This window comes from Carassius gibelio, chromosome A7 (genome assembly GCF_023724105.1).
Source record: "Carassius gibelio isolate Cgi1373 ecotype wild population from Czech Republic chromosome A7, carGib1.2-hapl.c, whole genome shotgun sequence".
Lineage (NCBI taxonomy): Eukaryota > Metazoa > Chordata > Actinopteri > Cypriniformes > Cyprinidae > Carassius > Carassius gibelio.
Genome location: NC_068377.1, coordinates 29,474,669 through 29,496,583, shown reverse-complemented (window position 1 = coordinate 29,496,583; position 21,915 = coordinate 29,474,669). Strand labels below are relative to the sequence as shown.

General features: G+C 36.9%; 2 protein-coding genes across 15 annotated transcripts in view; both read left to right on the top strand.

Moving 5' to 3' along the window:
- Positions 1-650: 650 nt before the first annotated feature.
- On the top strand, positions 651-6,235 carry LOC128017110 (uncharacterized). The gene is made up of 13 exons (XM_052602324.1): positions 651-841; positions 1,184-1,342; positions 1,427-1,499; positions 1,835-1,894; positions 1,979-2,252; positions 2,331-2,462; positions 3,410-3,597; positions 3,819-4,015; positions 4,152-4,243; positions 4,772-4,826; positions 5,019-5,116; positions 5,540-5,634; positions 5,720-6,235. The coding sequence occupies exons 1-13, from the start codon at positions 780-782 to the stop codon at positions 5,849-5,851; spliced, it is 1,617 nt and encodes a 538-aa protein (XP_052458284.1). The 5' UTR covers positions 651-779; the 3' UTR covers positions 5,852-6,235.
- A 1,059-nt stretch (positions 6,236-7,294) lies between these two features.
- Positions 7,295-21,915, top strand: part of LOC128017108 (serine/threonine-protein kinase MARK2) — a 50,142-nt gene continuing 35,521 nt past the window's right edge. For 5 of the 14 annotated variants that reach the window (XM_052602313.1, XM_052602312.1, XM_052602315.1 and 2 more), the window contains exon 1: positions 7,399-8,463. In XM_052602313.1, coding sequence (XP_052458273.1) covers positions 8,413-8,463 — 51 coding nt within the window. In that variant the 5' untranslated portion in view covers positions 7,399-8,412. Of the gene's footprint in view, positions 8,464-21,915 lie in introns of all 14 variants that reach the window. The other 9 variants (XM_052602314.1, XM_052602316.1, XM_052602317.1 and 6 more) reach the window with 7 other exon arrangements.

Genomic DNA, 21,915 nt, shown 5'->3' with positions numbered 1-21,915 from the left:
AAATTCAAGTCTGTAAAGTAGGAACTGTTTAAAACTTTTTTGCAACGATATGTACGCAAATAATAACAGTTAAGATCTTTCCATAGCCTTTCCATGCGTTTGCCCAGCAGGTGTCACCAGCGGACAGGGTATTATTGATTTGTAGCGCCTATTTCATAACAGATAGTCTTTGATTTGGCAGCAGCTCTAGTCAGTCGCACAAATTACAAACCTTCTGGGGATTTTTTAAATTACGATTATATGCATTTGATTATAAAAAGTAGTAAGATCATTTTTCACACTATATAATAGCCAACAATTAACTGGTTATGTATATGGAACTTTCCCAATGATAATAGTCTAGTATATAACATGCATTTTCTCCTCATATCATTTTGTCACTTTTGTGATCTCACTTTATGATTTATGAGGTGAAATTCTTATTACATAGAGTCGATATTACCAAAATGTAAAGTGACAAGAATGACCCTCCTCCATGACAATCACGCATCCCGCCTGCAATGAAGTCAATCATCAATTGGCCGACTTTGCTTGTCAATCAACATCGCAACAACAGGAAAACGGTTTGCTTCTTCTATCGGATTGGTCGACAGAATTGTATTCCCGCCCACTCATCCAATCACTGCGCTTCGTGAATGAAACGTCGTGGCGGTGGCGCGAGTTTTATATTTAGAGCGCTTTAGGTCGGCGGGAGATAGAGCTCTGTGGATCAGAGTCTGAATATTAATTTGTTTGTTTTGCACTTGTTCTAGTGGAAAGTGTCAAAATAAATCGTTTCGATGGAGGACTTTGGTGTTTATGCCATATTTGGAGTAGATGAACCACCACAGCAGATTTTGAGGTAAAATTCACTGAAAAACAAACATGATTGGAGATGCGTTGTATGCATTTGGCTGTCTATTTAATATTATTTTAATGCAAGTTATGCTGTGCACGCTTACAGTGATTCAGGTCGTTTAATGCCCGACATATATTCAGATAGCTTCATATGTTAATATTTCTAAGCTGTCTTGATTGTACACTGCAGACTTTCTGCCTCCCGCCTCGTAAAGTTCTTGCGACCAACACAGATGTGCACGATGTCAGCAGTACTGTAGATGCTTGTCTCGGTAACTACTATATGTTGAATCTGTGTTCTGTATTTGAGTTGATTGTATTCTTCATCATGTATTCCCCACAACAGGCCTGATGTGTGGCAGAGCTCGACTGAGATCCAGCCTGGTGTCCAGCTGATGGTTCTCTTCACCAGGGGAGACTGGGGAGAGAGAGAGTCAGTCTCTGTGGAACTTGCTGACGAGAGGAACATACCCATTAACATGGGAAAACTAACACCATTCAATAAGTACGTTTACCATTAACGTTACGTCAGTTCAGTATGATTTCATCACAACCTTGAATGCCTTAAGTTACCTTACTCTTCTCTCAGGTGTCTGTCATGGGAATCTGGTGAGGATGGTGTCTGGTCCAGTGGAGCAACCCTAAATGTAAAACTCACTGGGGTAAGAGACCGTACAAGCTCAGCCTTATTTTGTGTTACACAACAAAATCCCACATGAAATCTGGATCTTTTCAGTCAATCAAACATTCAATGGACAAAACCAAGTCCTCGTCAATCATCCATTTTATTTGGATGTGCGTCACAAAAATGAAAACTGTCCTTTTCCTTTTTTTCGCAACATTTTAGAAAAACTTCCAGTCAAACTAGCTACAATCTTTGCTGAAAGTCTTATCAAATTATTTTTAATATATAAGAAATAAAATGTATTGCATCCTGTGTGAAGACCTTGGTACATGTGCATATACAGTAACTGACCCATGATCTTGTTTTCCAAAGGGTATTGCAGAGTTTTTGGATCCGGGGCTGACTCTTTCACAGATGGAATGCACTCCAGAGGTGAGTTGAACCTGCCGGAGTTAGATTCACTGTGTATTTGCCTGTACTTACCTGCAGTGTCTTCTCTCGATTCATTTTTTCCAGTGCAACCCCACAGTACCTGCAGTAAGAGAATGTCTGGGCAAGAGAAAGCGGACTCAGGGAGAGGAGGAGGAAGAAGAAGAAATTAATGAAGGTAGGGGCAAGGAAAACATCTGTCCTAATGCCTCTGATAAGGTGACGCCTCAAAGACGGAGCAAGAACAATCACCGTGGAGGTCAGACGCGTCTGTTCTCACAACAGGAGCAACAGACTGCAGCTTCCAGTTCTCAGAGCCACAAAGCTAAAGGCAAGCAGGCCAAAACGCCCTTACAGACTGGTGAGTGATCGTTCTCATTGCTTACATGAATTATATGATATGATAGTTATTGTATGTTCAACACTGTGACTTTTTCAGCTCCACTGGACAAGCCATCAGGTCGCTGGGGTCAAACTCTCTGTCCCATTGATCCCCAGACAGCCATTATGATTGGAGGACAAGGTGCCAGAATGCAGTTCTGCAAAGACCCCATTTGGAAACTGTGCACAGGTAAGCATTTCACATTATGTTTCCGTCTCATCATGTCAATAGATTAGGAATGCAGCAATTATAGATTTTGTTGGTAAGATAATTTCACAACACTACTAATTTATAAAATCACATGAACACTCTTCAGATTTTAAAGTGTAATTTATATAAAATAATAAAGGCAAACAAATGTTCATCTCTCCCTTTGCAATTAAAAAGAAAAAAAGGTTTTCAGTTTTTGCATTCTTTCTACATTTCTTTTGTACCTAAGGTAGAGAACTTGGAATCCTTGTTGTTGTTTTTTTTTACTTATATTAATAATAATATAATAAGACGAATATTACTATTACCATTATTTATCCCCCTGGGGAAACTGTTACTAATGATGGGAATTAACTGAACTGTTATTGCCATCAACTGTCATGCATGAGTATTAATTTTAATAATATTATTAATAATTAATCAAATATTTGGCCTGAGAAAATTATGTCTATTATAATTAAATGCACAGCTAGATGTGCATTATCTATTTTGTAATATAATATGCTTATTTAGTGGCAACTTTTATGGCAATATTTCAGTGATGCACTGGTCATTCTTGGACTGTGTACCCAAAATGCTCTTAGACTATTGAATAAAGGCATTTTTTGGTGGAAATGAAGCTTTGCTGTTTGGTCTCTGTGTCATAATTAATCTAGTGTGTGAAGTAGCCTCCGTGTCTCTGATAAGCACAGCACTTTAAGTTTGTGCACCGCTGGTGTAACTTTTTGTTTTGCGCAAGTTGCAACCGTTCCGTTGCGTGCAACAAAAAAACTGTAGTGGAGCCTCTACAGTTAATTAACTGTGACGTTTTAAAAGTGATTAGTAGTGAAATTGGTTAGTCACTGCATTCCTTCCTACAGTGGATTGCAATATGTTATTAATTGTTTTTATTTGGTATATGCAACTCAACTCTTATTGTTTTTCAGAGGATCTTTCTTGGGTACCTGCTGAAACCCTTGCAGAAGGACCCACCCCGGAGGCCCGCATAGGTCACACAGCGACCTATGACCCGGAATCTAAGCGTATTTTTGTGTTTGGCGGCTCGAAACATAAGAAATGGTTTAATGATGTTCACATCCTAGACACACAAACCTGGCGTTGGACTTTGGTTGAGGTTAGTCTGCAGTTGATTCTAAGATTAACAACAAAAACCTTCAAAACACTCAGAACTATACAGTATTGCTGTATATAACACATGACTCGGAACAAAATATTTGTTTTTGTGTTACAGATGTGATCTTGTTGTAGTCCATAGTAAATCCAGGTTTAATAGTTTTAGCCAGTTGATTATTGAATATATTAAAAAGCTTATTTTAATTAAATTAACCCTTTTAGGCGCAAGGAAAAGTGCCTCCTCTGGCCTACCACAGCTGCAGTATGTTCAGAGGAGAGCTCTTTGTGTTTGGAGGAGTGTTTCCTCGCCCACACCCGGAGCCAGACGGCTGCAGTGACTCCATCTACATCTTTAACCCTGAAATGGCCATCTGGTATCAACCTATTGTCAATGGAGAGAAGCCTGCACCACGCTCTGGGTAGGGAGCTCATGTCTTTTTATTCAAAGTTGCATGATGTAATTTAATTAATTGCTTCACTGATAGCGATGTTTCAAAACTGTTTTCAGCTGTACATGTGGCAGATGAGTATTTTCTTTTTGATTTATTTGTACAGGCACTCCGCATGTGTGATGCAGGGGAGGATCTTTGTGTTTGGTGGATGGGACACCCCTGTGTGCTTCAATGACATGTACATGCTAGACCTCGGTAAATACTGCAAGAATTGTTACGCTTTTCAAAACTTACCGTATTTTTCGGCCTATAAGTCGCACCTGAGTATAAGTCGCATCAGTCCAAAAATACGTCATGATGAGGAAAAAAACATATAAGTTGCAATGGACTATAAGTCGCATTTTTTTAGAACCAAGGGAAAACATTACCGTCTCCAGCCGCGAGAGGGCGCTTCATGTCTTCAGTGTACAGGAGCACAGAGCAGCATAGAGTGCCCTCTCGCGGCTGGAAACGGTAATGTTTTCTCTTGGTTCATTTCTCTTGGTTCATGTCAAATTAATTTTGATAAATAAGTCGCACCTGACTATAAGTCGCAGGACCAGCCAAACTATGAAAAAAAGTGTGACTTATAGTCCGGAAAATACGGTATTTGATTTTTAGATTTTTCTGCATATTTAATATTTGGTATGACTTATATAGTTTTTAAATAATAATTACTGAAGGGGCTCTTTTAAAAAGTGAATTAGTCAGCTTAAAATATCACGTTGTCACAACCTATTTCAGGCTTGATGGAGTTTTCTGCTGTGAAGACCAGTGGAACAGCTCCCTCTCCCAGAAGGTATTTAAAATGTGTGACAATTCATTCTCAGAGTAAAAAAAAGATGAAGAACCATTCTTTGAAAACATGCTCTCTACTGCAGATTAAATGTTTAAATAATTCAATCAGTTGTCTTATTATAATGGTCACATGACTGGCCATATGTATTGAGATGTATTGAGTATTTGACCTCTGACCCTTCCTTTGTCACAGCTGGCATGGCTGTGCGGTTCTTTCAGACTGCAGCTTCCTGATCTATGGGGGCTACAATGGAAACAACGCACTGAGTGATGCATTCATCTTCAACACAGGTGAGGATAGTTCCGTTGCCAGGATTCTGATTGCTACTCATGTACATTATTGTTCAAAAGTATGGGGTCGGTAAGATTTTCATGCAGTTAAATATATCTTCTACACAGTTGTATTCATTTAATCAAAAATACAGTAAAACAGAAATATTGTAAAACATTTGAATTTACAATGAGTTTGTCTGTTTTAATACTTTTAAATTAATTTATTCCTGATGTTTTTTTGCAGCCATTACTCTAGTCTTCAGTGTCACATGATCCTTCAGAAATCATTCTTATATACTGATCTTGTAGAAACAGATTCATCTGTTACCATAAATGCTGTTGACAGATTTTAAGATTTCTATGCGACCTGCAATAAATAATTAATATATATAAATAAATAAACATTATTATTATTATTTATTTTATATTTTTTTTCTTCAGACACTAGTTGCTGGTCATCTCTGAAACTTCCCCAGCTCAGTTCTGTACCCCGAGCTGGACATTCCATCATTACCATGCCCACCACATGCAAACAGGTAACAATATTCAAATTCAAATAATGAAGTTCAGCAAGCACCTGCAGTTAATTATTCATAATAATTGTCTTTTTTTTTTTTACAGGGTTCTATGAATGAGCAAGATGTACTTCCAGAGTCAGCCCCACAAACACTTCTGGTTTTTGGTGGAGGTGATAACGAAGGGAGCTTCTTCTCTGACCTGTTCACTATTCCAGTAGAGGAGCTAAAAGACTAAACCTTGCATCGGGATTTGGTTAACATGCTTTTTTTAATATTAGTTTTATGTTGTGGTGTTTCAGATATAGTTTTTGTGTGTGTGTGTGTATAGATTGATGCTTGTTTATTTAAAGAGGTCTATTACACTTTCACTCAGGTATTTGCAGTATGTTATGAGCAAAGCATTTGTGATACAAGCCCAATATTATAAATCATTACAAGTGGAATGTTTCCTACAGAACATGACTAGATCATCAAACTATTATTGTTTTATTCACTTTTGAGTGGTTTGGAACCTGTTACGTAAATGTCTTTACACAGGTTTTTTTTTTTAACAACAGTCCATAGTGATCATGACCGACAAATTCAAGAAAGTCCATATGTGTTGTGTGCTATATTGCTTGTCTTCTAAAGCCATGAAATAGTTTTTGTGACAGACCATGATAGCTTTTAGTTTATCTGATTTTTATTTTTAATTTTAACATCATTACACCAATTCTGATTTAAGAATTTTGATGGAGGTGAAGTTAGGGTTAGGTTTAAGTTTTTAAGTTAAATTTTTTTTTTTTGTGAATACCTGGAACAGGGGTGTCAAACTCAATTCCTAGAGGGCTGGAGCCCTGCAGAGTTTTGTCCCAACAAAGCTCAAACACTCATACCATGTAGTTTTCAAATAAGCCTGAAAGACTTGATTAATATGATCAGGTGTGTTTAATTAGGGTCGAATCTAAGCTGCAGGGCCCTTGCCCTCCAGGAATTGAGTCTGACACTCCTGACCTAGAATGTCATTTTATTTCTCCAAAAAAACGTTTATATGGCTTCAGAAATCATTAAATGTTGCACACAATTGCTTTTATTTTCTGTGAAGGGTAACACTTTATTTTAGTGGCCAATTCTCACTATTACCTAGTTATTTATAAGCATGTCTATTATTAACATATAGGTTGTTTATTAGTACTGCTAAAGCAATTATTCTGCATGACCATATTCTATATTCCTAATCATACCCCAAACCTAAATTTAACAACTACCTTACTATTTATAAGCAGCAAATTGGGAGTTTGAGGCAAAATCATAGTTAATGGTTTGTTAATAGCGAGAATCGCACCGTAAAATAAAGTGTGACCCTTTGAAGATTCTTCAAATATTGTCCATTTATGCTCCACAAAAATTACCAGTATTTGTTAATAGATTTACATAAGAGTCAGTAAACGATGACAGGTTATTAATTTTGGGTTGAATGTTTCCTTTATCTGTCATTTTGTGATTCACGCACCCCAAAGGGACTACGATTTGATCTGTGAGAGCTTAGCTGTGTCTGGTTTGTATATACATGCTTGGCTCTTTTTTTAATGTGAATTTACAGTTATAGCTGTAAGCACTGTTGCATTAAACCTGTTCGAAATAAAACGTTCTTTGAAACTTCAAATGCATCTTTTAGTTGCGTGAACACTTCCCATTCGGTCTCGCAGCAGCCAGCACGTCAGACACGCAGCTGCTGTTTCCTGTGTCCAGGCATCCGCTCAGTTTTATCTCCACGGTAACAGCAACCGCATGATGTCACCCCACGTCTACCGTCGCCGTAACGGCCGCGAGTACCGCAGTATGCGAGCGCCGACTGCCGTCTAGAGTCTCCGCGCATGGATCCGTCAGCGCCCCTCCCCTTCTACGCTCACTCCGGAGATCGGCCATGTTGCCTCTCGCGCTTGTTCCGGTATCAGGCACGAGCGTTTGAGCAGCTCGGCCGCAGTACACCACCGATCCGCCTCCTCTGAAACCCGTTTCACCCCAGCCCCGAGGCCAATCATGGATTGTACTACCTGACTCTGGATGTTTGTTTTCGGACGCGAGCCCTCAGACGTTTCCTTTCATTCAAGAACCGTTTGTCACCGGGATCCAGTGAGTGGCGGAAGACGGTTTCGTGGATCATGAGGGTTTTTCGGGATTGATCTTTTCTTTTTTTTTCTTTTTTTTTGGAAACCTACCTTACGTTTGCTAGTCTTTCGTTATTAACGTAACTGTTGGCCCTCACGGTTGTTTCTTTACATCCGTGTTCAGTCTTGCGCCGTTTGTTTCGTTTACGGATGAGGGTTTTCACCTTTTGTTGACACTTGTTTTTGAAGGTCGGTAAAATTGTGATTTTTGGTTGACCTAACATTTGATATCGCTCGCAGAGTGACCCTTTTCATGTTTTTGGCTGATTTAAGACCTGAGAGGATATGAATTGTTTTTAAACTCTTATTCGGTTGGGAAGCAGATTTAAATTTCTTAAGTGAGCAACGTCTCACGAGAAGACTTAAAATCCTTCATAAATCCTCCTCAAGGACCTGCCCTTTATTTTCAACTGGAGACTTCAAAACAAGTTTTTTGTTTATCTCCACACATGGACTGATGTTGGGCTTCAACTTGTTGATCTCTGTCTGCGTGGCTAGTTCAGGCTAGCTAGCAACACGGATCACTTCTGTCAGCTCAGACAAATAGCCTCAAACGACAAGCTTATAAATGCCTGTCAACCACTGAATACAATCTTCCATTTATATTTGTTCCTTTGGCCCTGTGTTTGAGAATCCCTGGGAGAAAATGTCAACCCGGCCTCAAGGAGCAGGTGTTATTGAGAATTCATCCAGCCAGGTGAGACATATCTTCACACTGACCACACAGAAACTTATATACGTATGAATGTGTGTTTTTATTGTTGGGAATGACGTTTGCTTTTCTATTGAATTGTATTTCCCTCAACCTTATTGGACTAAATGACAGGTGACTGGAAGATAAACAAAAAAACAAGTTAGTTCAGGAAGCGTTTTCTTGACTAGACATGACTTCCCTTAACAGTTCATTGAAAGGCTTGTCAAGGCTACTTTCATGTTCCTCACTGTAAATTCTGTATTTTATGGCTGATTTAAACGTGTCTTTACTGTAAGTCATTTCGTTTAGTAGATAAACTGAAAATTCTATATGCCTCATACTAATGATCAGTGCCCTTTTTAATTCAGTAAAGATGAGTTTGCCAGTGCTGATGAAGTTACCAAGCAGTTTAGACCCATCTTTCTTTAGCAGTGGTTCTCAACTAAAGGGCCAGGGTCTGCTGGGGAGCTTCAGCAAACATCCAAGCGTGCCTCAAGATGATTTAAATGTTTTATAGTATAAGCAGGAAAATATCAAGCCATTTCTTATTGTAGTTCACCCATAAACTTCTACAATATAACAATTTAATTATGTTGAGTTTACAAGTTATTTTATTTACTTATTTTAATATGTGGACACTGCTAATATCTATATATATATATATATATATATATATATATATATATATATATATATATATATATATAATATTTCCAAAGGAGGCCTCAAGATTACTTAATATGATTTAAAATAAAACAAAAGCTTAAAAATAAGCTAAACCCCTTTAAATAGCCACAGTATTTCTTATTTTAATTCACCCATTAACTTCTGGAATTCAACAATCTATTTATCCTAATTTGAATTAAAAAAAATCTTATTTCAATCTGTGGAAATTTCGGTAAAATAATAATGTAAAATAATTTAAAAAAAAATTTTTTTTTAAATAAAACAAGCTTTAATAAGCTTAACTAAACATTGTTTAATACAAATATAAATAAACCCCAAACTTCTGCAATTCAACTATTTAATTATCAAAATGTTAATTATAATTAATAATTTTTTTATAAATATGTGGACATTTGATTTCTATATTTACATTTACATTTATTCATTTAGCAGACGCTTTTATCCAAAGCGACTTACAGATAAGGACAGTGGAAGCAATCAAAATCAACAACAAAAAAGCAGTGATATATAAGTGCTATAACAAGTCTCAGTTAGGTTAACACAGTACACGTAGCATGGGATTTTAACTAATATAATAAATAAAAAGAAAACAGATAGAATAATAAAAAAAAAGAATAGAGCAAGCTAGTTAGGGGTCTTTGCACATACACACACACATACATATACAATTGCATAATAAATGAAAATAAAATAGAATACAAAAAGATTAGAAAAGTAGTTAGATTTTTTAAAGAATAGAATTATAATAGTGAGTGTTAAAGATAAAAAATATTTAAAAAAAAGACTTTCAGTGAGGCCTCAACATGACTTAAATGACTTAGCTTTAAAAAATCTTTGAAATAAATGTTTATATTTTTATTATAATTCTTTTAGTCACTTATTATAATCAATGGGTACTCCTAATTTCTGTGAATTAAAAAATAAGAGACAGCAATTCAAATGTTCAAAAAGGTTCAGAAGCACTAGTCTATAGGGGAAGTCGTTTAATTAGGGAACCATGAAGATCACAGGCAGTGATAATAACCAGCCTTGCCCCTCTAACTGTGATAAGGCACAGATTGTGGTGTGAGTGCCAAAGGATGGAAAATTGAGCCATTCAGAGTGAGGAGGAGGAAGAGGACAGATTCAGTGCTCATTAATAACTCATGGCAGTGTGACTAATGCTGACTGAGCTTTACACAATACAGGCAGCACTAACGTGTGTTTTCCGTTAAGCATCTTAATGAAAAGCGAAGGACTTTATATCATTGTTCAGATCTCCGGATGCCCTCTCCGAGATCTTTCACTTCTTCTTCAGAGCGTGTCTGTTTTAGCAGAGGAAGAGTGTGAGGAGTGAATCATTGGTGTTAATCATACTAGTGAGGTCGTGGGTGAGTTTCAGCCTCCTATGTAGGAGGAGAGGTATGAAAATGTGTTATTATTTTGCATTACTCTCCATCAGGGTGGTTTAGGCACAGGGAAGGATGCTTTGCATAAAAAAGTTCGGCCTCGGAAGAATGTGTTCATATTTATGACTTCATTATTTATAACCATGTTTTGCATCTTTGGAACTTTTATCTGTCAGTGCCTCTGCTGTTTTATCATTTTAATATACATGGATCACATAAACATAATATTGTTTACATATAACTTCATGTTCGGCCTGAATTGAGGCCTGTTCTGCCTGTGACTCTGTTCTTCAGCTTCATGTACATCCGTGTCTGGAAAGCACACCACCCCAGTAAGTGTTAACACATCGTTTCCTTGTCCTCAGTAACTCAGTGTGTCACCTTGCTGATACTGAGACCTGACACCACAGCCCTGTGTTACAGATCCCAGAAATCCCAGACCCCACTGACTCAGATTTAGAGAGAGAGGGAGGGCCTTCACCTGTTTCTCATCCTCTGACCTCTACATTCTGATGTTTTAGCAAAATTATTTGGTTTAGGAACCGTAAAGTTAACATGCAATCCAAATGGGCCATATTTGATTCTTTAATAAATTCTTTTTTTTATACAGTGTGCAGTTATTTAGCTCATGTTGTTCCAAATGTAGTTGATGTCTCTGTATACGATTCTGTATATTAAGTGCCGCTGCACTTGAAAGCAGGTGATGGATATTTAGTTCTAATCACAGAAACAGCTTTACTCATGAGATACACATGACAGTCGCATGCGATTAATCCTGCAGCCTTAGTAAAGACATTAGCACATGCTGCAATTAAATGTACATTTATTTAAAAGATGTAAATAATTTGAAAATTAATCAATTACATAATTTGAACCTGATTTGAAAAAGAACTTAAAAATAAGCAATACTTTAAATGGCAAAATCCTGATTCTGTATTGGATATTAAAATACGTATATTGAAAGACATGCATTTACTAATGATTTGTTAGGCAGAGCTATTAAACAAATGTGGTTAACTAATGAAGACAGGGAATGGGAGCATCTGTAATCAGGCACTGGTGGTCTCAGCATTGTCAAAAATAAATAAATAAATAAAGTCAGGCACTTCTTATTGGTGGTGCCTTTATTTAAAAAAATGCCATCTTGAATATGCTGTGTCACTTGGAAATATGTTACATTGCTAATGATGTTTCATGTTGATTTTCAAGTTTTGTGGAGCTATTGATGAGGTGTTTTGGTAGCTTTTGACCATGGTAACCAGTTGTGTGTACTGAAAGGTATGGGGTGTCACTGTTTTTGAGGTTTTATGACTGAACTTTCATTAATAGTCTAAAATGTTGTTGTTTGATATCACTGTTTTGGAGTGATATCAAAAATGAAAAAAATATCTTTTTGCCTGAAATGTCTTTGTACCTGCCTGGTTTTACGGCTCACATTTTGGTGAAGTCCTGGAAATGCATTCTGTGCTGTTCAGTCTGGTGTGCTTTATTTGGACATCCTCCATAGTAGCACAGATCTTTGTGGGGTCCGTTGACCCTGATCAGTCTCAAAGACTCACAGTTTTCCACTGCAGTGATTTACTCCATTAGCACTTCTCGCTCCACTAGGAACATCATTGCACCGGAATCAAAAACTTTTTTTTTCAATGCCAGCAGTTTATGTATGTGAAAGTAGTAATCCTGGTGTAATCCAGTCAGTCAAAGCTGATCTACAAGGACTAGATAGCATTGCAGGCATCTAATCTTTTGAAATGCTTAGATATAAACAATCCATCCTCATGTCATGTGTAAGGATAGCTGGCAAAATATAGTAATTCCTGGATTTATGAATTGTATGCAAATGCTTCTTTAAGGTGACATCACCTTGTCGTTTCAGCAGCTCTGTTATATTATTGTTGCATCTGGAGTGGAACAAGGATCTCAATATTTCAATATCATAAATATTACAATATCTGCTAAATGCATACAATTTTATAAATAGTAAATATGTTATGACTCCTGTCTTGAGTTTCACTTAAGAAAATAAAAGTATTTTAGATGTGGTTTCTGTAAACGCATCCTTTCCCACACTTGGTTTGAACTGGTTTCAGTTTTATATATTTTTTTCATATACACAAACAAAGGCCAGTATTGACATAGTGAAGAATAGGAAAGTGCAGGTGAAAGAGTGGGTTATAAAGTCATAAAGCACGGATGCCATCTTAGTAACTTGCTTTGTTTTTCATCGGCAGTCTTTGTGAGCTCAAATGCTTGGTTATCGAAGGCAAGAAATAAAATAATAAAAGTTTCTACATTATTTAAAGTCACCACAAGATATTGAACTGCATCCACATGTTCTCAGACTATGAGGGGATTAGGTGTGGTTAAATCTCAAGGGGTGGACGGCATGATGTCAGACACACTGTCATTTTTGATAAATTACTAGACAGAACATCAGCATGTACTCAGCTCTGTGGAAATGACTCTCGTTCAGGTCTGAAGCTTTATATGGCAGCAGGAAAGACCCACAATACGGTGATCTGACCACATTATAGTGTCTTACTGTGTCTTCTCAGATATGTTGTAATTCAGTTATATAGTGATATGAGCAAATTAATTGGACTAGAAGTCAATTGATGTTATAGCAGTTTTTGGAATAAGAACTGAAATAGTGTGTTGTTGTTGTTTTTTTTAAATACAATGCTATGAATTCACACAGATCTTTCTTTCTGGAAGCTAGAGCTGTATATTACCCCTCTCACCAACTATTGAAGTTTAAAAGCTCCCAAGATAACGGTTTAACTGATTATTGGGGGTTGCTGCCATTTTTTTGGGGAAGATTGATCAGTGGTTCTAGTGTCCTTTAAGTTACTTAATGAAAATAAAATCTCCTTTGTTAAACTCAGACCTTATTACAGGCAGTATGAAGAGAATGGGGAGACAGACCACTCATAGGAATATGAATGAATGAGAGAAAACATTATACTCAATTTGGCAATTCTAGAAAAGAAAGTATTGCCTTTCAGTTAAAATAGACAATTGCCTATTTGCTGATGGTATTGTCTGTTTGTTTACTTTAGAATGCACATGCTCATATGCTGGGCCTGAATTTTATGATCCCATTGTTGGTAGATTTGATTGCTGATTTGACATTTGTTATTGAAACATTTTGGTAGACAGTTTTACAGATTTTAGTATTTTCCTATACAAGTATATAGAAGCGGTGCTTTGCCTATATATATACATATACATACATACATACATAACTACTGTAATTGTCACAGAGTGAAGTGACTTGCTATGAAAAAACTTTGCCCATATCTGTAATAAACATTGCATTTCTTCCACACGGATTGTTATGGGGGTAACATACTGCACTCTCATAAAACATAGAAGATCAATAGTGATTCACTTCCTTGACTGGATGCTTTTCATAGCAAAAGTGAAATGTACTGTTGTTCACGTTAAGCAAAGCTGGCTTTAAACACAGTTTCTCTGGTGGAGCTTTCACACCAGTCAAACAAACCTCATGATCAGGCCCCACAAAAAGCTTTAATGTGAAATTGCCCAAAGACATGAAAGCACAGCCTTCTTTGCAGCCTTCGTTCCAGTGTAACTGTTGGTTGCAAACAATTGAGTAAATTCAGTCGCATGCGTAATAAATCAGTCAAGTGGGCGTCAACAACATACCTGCCCATGACACAACCCATGTTTAGAGACTGTTTGTTTCATCACTATGTGGTAGTTTTATTTAATGTATTTATTTTATTGCTGTAATAATAGAAGGTTACACAAAATTTCAGCCAAATATTTGTAACATGCCCCCCCCCCACCTTAATTATTGTGGTAGGCATCATTAGGTTGATATCTGGTACTTGTATTGACCTATAGGATACTGCATTTAAATAAACCAAATTTTATGTAAAGCGTTTTTAATTGCACTTATATTGTTGGTTATTTCTGATGTTGTTCTGCTTAATTCTAATTTAAAAGTTTCATTGTACTTTGTTTTACTGAAAATAGTTGCGTATTTATTCTTTCATATTCGCAGCTATAAATGTTTATTCATTTTATTAGCCGTGTAAAATATAAGATGGGAAAGGCAGTAGAAATATTGTAAATACTGTATGAAATGCCAAAGATGGCAATCACCTCATCCTTTGAGTTGAGATTAACTTTTCCATTGACATGTCTGTGAAACTGCCACACCTAAACAAATGAAATAATCCTAAAAAAACAAGACCAGATTTACCATTCAGTGGGAGGGAATTTGAATACTGTCAGAAAGTTCAAAGTTTGGGAACATGAGGTTGGGCGGCTGGAGATTGAGCTTAATATGAGACTGTGAACATGGCGGGCTATAAACCCTGTTTAGCTCCCTGACCTTCAGCAGCTCGAACAGGGCTCACATTTACACTCGGCTTTGCATTTTTTACAACGGCGAGCATGGAGTCACTGTGCTGAGATCAAGTCCAGAGTCTGAAATGCTCTGTTTGTGTAAACTGGCCTTTCCAGTTGCACTGGGTGTGAAGTTGACTGAAGGGAGTGCCGGTGCCCTCTTTCTGTGTTCAGGAGCTTGACGTCATGTAGGGGTGTGTGTGTAAGGAAATTACAGTCAATGCTTATGTTTTATGAACTGATTTATTAGTGTCTCAGCACCTCGGTCTTTATTAGTGCTTTATTAATTTATTCATGCGTGACTGTTTTATACCTTTATGATGTTAAATATTTAAGGCACCTCACTATCCACTAGGGCTGTGCAAAAAATCAAATGCAATTTTCATGCACATCTCGTCAGTAAAGGCGCTCCTGTGATTAGAAGTACATCTCCAGCACATGCGTTCAGATCAGGGTTGCCAGGTTTTCAAAACAAATCCTACCCACTTGCTTCACAAAACTAGACCAAAACTATCCCAATCGCGTTTCCAGGAGGTTCCCCGATAAAAATTGCATCCTGGGGTTAAAATGCATGTTTTTTTTTGTTGTTTTTTTAAATGGTTTGGTAAAATTTACATTTTAGAGGCTAAACATCACATTTTTGGTATTGGGGTCGCTTCAACGCACGGACATGAAAAACAACCGCGGACTTGGCAACACTGGTTCAGATGGCGCAGCATTTACTACACAGAGCCAAAGTCCACCGACAAGCTGCACAAAATCGATTTCAAAATCGATAAAGAATCGCCTCCGATTTTGAAATCGATTTTGTGTGAACTACGGCTCTGTGTAGTAAAGGCCAACCAGTGTTGGCAAGTCTGCGGTTGTTTTTCATGCCCTCGGTTCAAAGCGACCCAATACAAATAACGTGATGTTTAGCCTCTAAAATGCAGATTTTATCAGGGGAACCCCACCGAAACATTTTTATTTTATCGCCCGGAACGAAACGCGATTGCGCTAGTTTTGAGAAGTTATTGGGCAGGTTATGTTTTGAAAACCCAGCAATCCTGATCTGAACGCACATGGTGGAGATATGCTACTCATCACAGGAGTGCCTCTACTGACAAGATGCGCATGAAAATTACATTCAAATTTTTTTCACAGCCCTACTATCCAGTCCGATTCCGGTCTTGTAATCACAGTATGATTCTAAAACAATTCTTGATCTGCATTTTTTTTCTTTTTGTATATTTGTATACAAGACTTAGTTACAAATTAATAATAAACAATTGTATGTCAGGAATGAATGATTAACTAAATTAAGCTTCAAAACATACACAGAAATTGAAAGTAATCATAAAGGGGATCAAAGAAACACATTGAAGGTGATCAAAGAAACACATTGCAAACAATAAACAAGAAGTGCTTTCAGTATATGAAGTTTTTAGAATCGTTTCTCCCACCCCTAGTTTTTATTGGAAGTTTTTATACATTTTATTTTTTCTCAGCTCTCTACAGGTTTCCCTTTAGTATTAAATTCTCCTTTCCCTCCCAGTCTTCCTCGGTACATGTTTTTAAAGCTCAGCTCAGGTAAACCGTCACTACAGGTTTATTTGTTTGATATCTACACTCCATTTGGGCAGAAGGGCGTAAACCATACCCTGCAGCGCTCTGGAAAGAGCCGGCCACCCTGTGAAGCTTTACATCCCAGAGGAATTGCTGCTCATTGAGGGAGAGCGTATTAATATCAGGATTATTTATTCACTGTTGACAGTTTCCTGACATAGGACAAGCTGGAGAAGTGAGGGGAGAGGTGTGATGAAGAAGAGGGAGAGTGAGAGAGACACTCCATTTGCTCTCTGTTTGTGCCCTTGGCTGCCTCCAGACTCTAGTTTTAAATAGAGGCAGTGTGGGATTTACATCCCCATGCATTACCTGCAGGCCCTGTCTGCCATTCATTCATCCATCAGTTTATCCGTGCATCTCTTCCTTTTTATATTTCATCGGACTGGTTTGATGTGACAAACACCCAAACATGGTGATGTTTGTGAAAATTGTTTACATCAGAATGCGCAAACACAATAAATATAACTGTATTTTAGGGCTGGGCGATATATCTAACGATATGATCATGCACTTTTAGTCAGTAAATCTGGTTCTGCGATTACCGCTAAATCGCCAGTTATATCATTAGTTATATCGCCCAGCACTACTCTATTTTATAATTATGTATTTTCACATACATACACACAGTGTCACGCTTTTTTTTGTGCACGAGAATGGCCGCTACTTTTCGGCATACCCCATGCCTATCAAGTAAGGGTACTCGGGGTGTATGAATCAAATCGTACTGTATTGTACTGTATTTAACTATAGCGCTCAGTGGAAACAAGCCATTATATGTAATTTTTTTCTTTTTTCATTTCATTTTTCCTTCCAACATTACTTTGTTTCCTTCCTTTTTTGTCCTGTCCTTCCTTTCTTTTTTCATTCCACATTCTTCTGGAACTGAAAAACAGGTCAAAGCTGTTTTATATTACATAATTGTTGCCCTCTGCAAGCACAACCAAATGTACAGCATGACTAGTGAAGCATGATTCATATATAAATAACTCTTATGAATTGGTCCATTTAATGAATCACAAGTTGGCAAGAAATAGAAAATAGAAAAGTCACTATTCATCTTTTTGCATATGCATGTTATAAATCTTACTGTGAACGATTAATTTAAGTATGTTTTATTTTTAAGAATTAATTTGACCTTTTAATGTGCAAATATTTAATGCCAGACTCCCTCAATCATTTAGTCCACTTATATCAACAATTGACTGCAAGCTCACATTTATTTTTTATTTTTGAGTGCAACACCCACGTTTCGAAAGTGAAAGAATTTAGAGAGTAAAATTTACATATGTGGCTTCAACAACCAGATCTATTTACATTTATCCCTTTGCATCTTGAATGTGTCTTTAAACCACCTCTCTCGTGGTCTATCTCAAATGCGTTTCAGAGGGCATTAACACCTGGTCCATCTTTTCATAATCTGATAGCTATGTAATAAAAAAATTTAATAAAAAAAATGCATGACGTGACCAAGAGTAAATAGGCCCAAAGTCCAATCAACAACAAAAGTATAAAATTGCCCAGCCCAAATTTTTTTTGATTATCAGTTAGACTCAGATAGTACATCACAATTACATCACAATACAGAAAGAAAGATCTGTTGCTACTTTGTTTCATCGTGACTTAAACCGTTTGATCCATCTAATGAATCAATGGTTGCTCAGTTTAACTCATTACTTATCTGGATGTTTATATCACTACGAATGGTTAAACTTATTCATGAAAAAATTTTGTTTTAATATCTAGAATTTAAATAAACAAAACAAAATATACAATCAGAAATAGTATGCTTTTGTTTAGTAGGTAGTTAGAACCAGTTATGGGAGTTAGGTTCACAAAAACAGAAATTTGTAGGGTGTGTGTGCGTGTGTGTGTGTGTGAGAAAGAGAGGGAGAGATATATATGTAGGTGGTGAAGTATTTATAGTTGTTCATCACAACTGTCGCTTTCAGGGCGTGTATGACCGCATCTGTGTGTGTGTGTGTTGAAAAAGTGTTTCTCTTTTTCTAGACAGAGTTGGGCTTCACTCTCTGTACTTGGAATATTACGCCCAATTTCACTTTCTCCTAACTAACGAGAAAGAGAGGATAAAGGAAAGTAAGAGAGAGGAAATGGAAAGAGAGAGATACTAGAAAGGGAAGAAAGGGAGCTGTCCTTTAGAAAGGTAAAGAAAAGAGAAGATAGCATGAGGATGAACGAGATCACCATGGCAACACTGCAATCACGACCCAGCGACTGACTGCTTCTTTAAAGGCATGCTGGATTATGTGCAAGTGCATGTGTGTTTTTGAACAGTGCAAGAGAGCATGCTTTACAGCTACTGTAAAGCATTTGTGTTTATAAGGTTCCCGGTGCCTCCGGTTCACTCATCTGTCTTTCTTTTACTGAGACCTCAGTAAAATTTGAAAGATCAGTGATGAAACTCATAACCAGGCCAAGAAACGTCAGGTCCGTTCACTGAATTCTATGCTGTGTAGCTTTATGAAGCACTTAGAGCAGCTTTTGGGTCTGATCAGCTTCCTACAGAGCTGAACCCGTGTCAGCTGAACTCGGGATCTCAGAGCTGCTGGAGAAGATGGTATTTAAGGTTCAACGCTGAAGTGAGCAGGACTCCCAGGAAACCTAAAAAAGATTCCGGCACAGACATGTTGTCAGGGAGAACATTATTCTATCCTCACTGCTGTCTGTGGAGGGTGTAATTACAAGGAGAGATAGATGATGATATGGAGCAAGGGAAAGACCCAGGAAAAGAGCAAAAAATTAGAATTTTATTTAAGCCAGGCTGACCTTCGTCCTAGATGATTCTTTAATAGTAAGGTTGATGCCAAAGGATATAGTTCTAGATACAAAAAAATCAGCCCTTTTGAGACTCTGGTTCTGTTTTAAATCCTTGTGGGCTGTCAGCAGTCGACGTAACGGTTACTTTCTAACAAGACAATTGGTTCTGACATCACTTTAAAGCAACAAGAAGTTGTTCATTTTCATTAAGCGTTGGCATTTTGAATGAACTCAAAAATTTTAATTCTGTCAATATTAACTGTCATGTTTCTCCAAACCTGTGTGACTGACTTTCTGTAGAAGACAAAAAAAAAATATTCAAACAACATTGGACCCCATTGGCTGCCATCGTATGGACAAAAAACATTGAATAATTTTTCCTAAATGGCTTCTTTGTGTTCCACAGAAAAAATAAAGTCATAAAGGTTTGTACTGATGAGTAAAATGATGACTGAATTTGAAATGTTGAGTGGACTGTCCCTTTAAAGAAGCATTTTGACTGAAATGGAACCCTATATGTCCAGTCCATCAACTCAGTTAAGGGTCACTCATGCATGCAATATGAGTTGCTCATGTGACACTCACAAAAAACTTGACTAACAATCACATCTGACTCCAGTAGGGATTGATGTTAGCATGTCGCTAAGCTAAAAGCACAGACAATTCATAGAACATGTCAATGCTAATTAAAAATTATTTGTTTTTGAATAAATGTAACTATTTATTTTCAGGTAAAACCTCAACCCCAAATTTCCCTCAACTACAGTACTATTCAAAAATTCAAGAATTATTCATCAGTCATACATTAAATTGATCAAAAGCGACAGTAAGTATTTTTACATTGTACAAATCAAAAAATCTTGAATTTTTTTTTACTTTTCCACAAAAATATGTTTTCAAAATTAATAACAAATATTTATTGAGTACCTCATCAGTTTATCAGAATAATTTTTGAAGGATCAATATAACACTGAAGACTGGAGTAATGGCTGCTGAAATTAAGCTTTGCGATCACAATACATTTCATTCATAAAATAAATTCAAATATAATAGCTATTTAAATAAAAAGTAAGAATGTTTCACAATATTCATGAGATTATGTCACAAATTACCACATTTGCATAATGCCCGCCTACATTCCATGCGTGGAATTTCCACAAAAACATCCCTCAAACGCTGTAGTTTGTTGCTGTGGATAATGTAATGTTGAGAAGACTCTGTGCTCTCCATGATGAAGGTGAAGGTTTATTTTCACTCCCAAAGGATGAGGCTGTGAAGAGTCAGTGGTTAAAATTCATCTTTACTTCAATACCCCAGCAGTATAATCCCAAACTTTAGCTGTGTTCCCCTCCTTTCACTGAAGATTACTACCCCAAACCCTGCGAATTCAATGCAGGATTCATAAACTGGTTGTCTTTGAAAGATGGCTCAGTGCCCAGTTTGTTTGGACCAGCTTGCTTCTCTGAATCCCAATCTAGAAGTATGATTAATAATTGTTACTTCAATGTTCTGTCAAACATGTAAAATATGTAGGCTTGTGTTGTGTATACACTCAGTGTAGCTGTAGGTCTCGTTACAATTCTGCAAATCAGCTGTGGGCGCGCTATTGTCTAGAAATATGTCAATTCCTATAGAATGTTTGTTGTTATTTCAAATAGCATAATCGGGGCACTTTGAATTGTAAATAATACTTACTTCTAGACTTGTTTTTCTGTCTGCTTGCATGTGCAGTCTCGAGAAGTTCTGCTTAATAAGGAAGAAAGATTAGAAAGAAAGTAGAGTGCCACTGTGAAAGTGCGTTACGACATTGTAGCAGAGTTTTTCATTGCTGTTTATGTGTGATGTATTGATAATTTGATATCAGTTCTGCTTTGTGTACTCTGTTGTTCAAAAGTTTGAGATCAGAAAGATTTTTAATGTGTTTTAAAGAAGTCTCTTCTGGTCATCATGGCTGCATTTATTGACCAAAAATACAATTACAATTTCTTGTATACAATTTCAATTTAATTCTGTGATGCAAAGCTGATTTTTCATCAACATTGCTCCAGTCTTCAGTGTCACATGATTAGGGTTGGGCGATGATTACAGAGTACGTGCGATTGCGAATCTCGAAAGTGATAGTGAAACTAAAAAGCGATCGTGCATTCAAAAAGGGGCTGGAGGTGGGGGGGGGGGGTCACGATGTCGGTGCAACATCGGGATGTCTATCGCCATTGGCGATGGATGATGGCATTGTCTTTCGGCCCAACCCTGCACACAATCCTTCAGAATCATTCTAATATGCTGATTTATTATCAATGTAAGAAACCGTTGTGCTGCTTAATAGAATTCTTTTATAACAATATAAATATTTATCAGTTTTTATCAATTTAACACATCCTTGATTAATATTTATATAATTTAATAATTTCTTATTAATTTAATAATTTCTTTAAAAAAAGAATAATAATACTGTCCCCAAACTTTTGAACAGTACTGTATACAGTAGTTGTATTGTTACAAAAGATGTCTGTTTTTAATAAATGCTGTTCTTTTTTTCTTTTTATTCATCAAAGAATACTGAAAAAAGTATTACAGGTTCCAAAAAAATATTAACATATTTCCAATATTGATCATAAATCTG